Consider the following 1680-nt stretch of genomic DNA (forward strand, 5'->3'; position numbering starts at 1 on the left):
TGAGGGACCCAGGGAGGGGCTTTCTGCTGCCTTTCTAAGAAGCCCCCAGCACCCCCTCCTCCCAGCACCCACCGGGGCCCCACACAGCCGCAGCCTGAGTCATCATCCTGGGTTGAATGGTAGCAGACACATCAGCCAGGGGGCTGCCTGGGGCTGAGGGCCAAGGGTTGGAAAAACAAGGCCGGGTTCTCTTACCCCCAGCCTAGGAAGCTCAAGGCAGGCTAGGGAGTGGGGGGCAGAGTGGGGGGCAGAGGGCAGGTANCAGCTGTTGGCTTTTGTTTTCAAATGACCTGTTTAATAATTACCTTTGCAATCAAAGGAGCCCAGGGCCCAGCAAAGGAGAGGTTTTCAACCCTCCATACCCCACAGAGCAGCCCCGGGGAAGAAAGTAAACAAGATCTCGCTCATCTTGCAAACAATGGCAGGACTGAGCTGTCCGCTCATGCTCTCTCTCTCTCTCTCTCACACACACACACACCAAAGTGAGATTTCCAGGCAAGAACTTTAACAGGCAGATAAGAGGCTCAGATTGAATTATTTCCCTGCATCCCCAGAGCTTCCCTGAGCTCAGCTGCCCAAGGGGGGCAGCCTCAGGGGCCTGTCATTTTAACCTTAACCTTGACCTGTAACGTACTCATTCATTTTGCAGCCATGGGGGAACCACCTCCGCCGCAACACCGAAAAAAACCCAACCGGGGACAACTTCACGGCTTTCAACAGTCACAATGGTGGACAAACAAGGGATTTAAGTTACAGCGGCCAGCTCGGCGCTCGCACTCCGCTGGGCTCCGGCTCCCTAAAAAACACACCCCACACCGAGCACCGGCGGGGGCTCACAAAGTCAGGCCCTGACGCGGCAGTGGGAAAACCCAACTTGGTTTTGTTTGTTTGTTTGTTTGTTTCTTCCCCAACCTCCCAAGGCCTTCCCAGGCAGCATCCAAGCCCAGCCTCGAGCTGAGCCATAAANGCCCCTCCTCCGCCCTCCCCCGGCCTCCCGCAACCCTCACAGACACCTTGAGATAAACACCCACTAATGATTTTATGATTTTCTGCTCTCTGGGTAGCCGCGCTCAGCTGAATCCCTCCCCCGGCCCTGGCGACGGGGGCCGGCCCAACCGAGGGATTGGGGGATGGGGGTGTTAGTTTGTTTTTTCCATTGCCGCGTCCCCACACCTGTTTTTCATTCATTCATTCGTTCGTTCATTCATTCACGGATTCGTCACTGCAGCCTCCCCGGCCCTTCGGATCTCGGGGAGGNCGCCCGGGTGCGCCTCTTTGTCTCTCCCTGGCCGGCGCCGCGTCCCCGCGCGCTCACCTGGTCTTGGAGGACAGGAAGGCAAGTTTGATCAGGCCGTAGGTGAAGAGCGGGATGCTCTCCTTGGCGACGCTGGCAACTTGCAGCCGGTGCTCCAGGATGTGGAGTTCCATCGTCCGCCCNNNGCAGGAGGCCCGCGTCTGCGATACGGGGATGGCGGGGAGAAACCGCCGGTTCGAACCGCCGCTTAGAGTGCTGCGGACAGAGGTGGGGCCGAGGGGTCTGGCGGGGGATTCCTGGGCCAAGGGGTCATCCGGGCTGGGTTCTGAAGGATGAATGGGAGCTCGCCGAGGAGGGGGGCGGGGCCCGAGGCCCGAGGCCTTCCAGGCAGAAGGAACGGCGTGTCCGAAGCACAGAAGCGTGAA

General features: G+C 59.3%; 1 protein-coding gene across 1 annotated transcript in view; it reads right to left on the minus strand.

Annotated features, from left to right (window-relative positions):
• Window positions 1-1431, minus strand: part of CASTOR2 (cytosolic arginine sensor for mTORC1 subunit 2) — a 55732-nt gene extending 54301 nt beyond the window's left edge. Inside the window, exon 1 of the mRNA XM_077777802.1 lies at window positions 1316-1431. Coding sequence (XP_077633928.1) covers window positions 1316-1428 — 113 coding nt within the window. The 5' untranslated portion in view covers window positions 1429-1431. The remainder of the gene's footprint in view (window positions 1-1315) is intronic.
• Window positions 1432-1680: the final 249 nt, after the last annotated feature.

Source organism: Crocuta crocuta, unplaced genomic scaffold (genome assembly GCF_008692635.1).
Source record: "Crocuta crocuta isolate KB4526 unplaced genomic scaffold, BGI_CrCroc_1.0 scaffold217, whole genome shotgun sequence".
In the NCBI taxonomy this organism is placed as follows: Eukaryota; Metazoa; Chordata; class Mammalia; order Carnivora; family Hyaenidae; genus Crocuta; species Crocuta crocuta.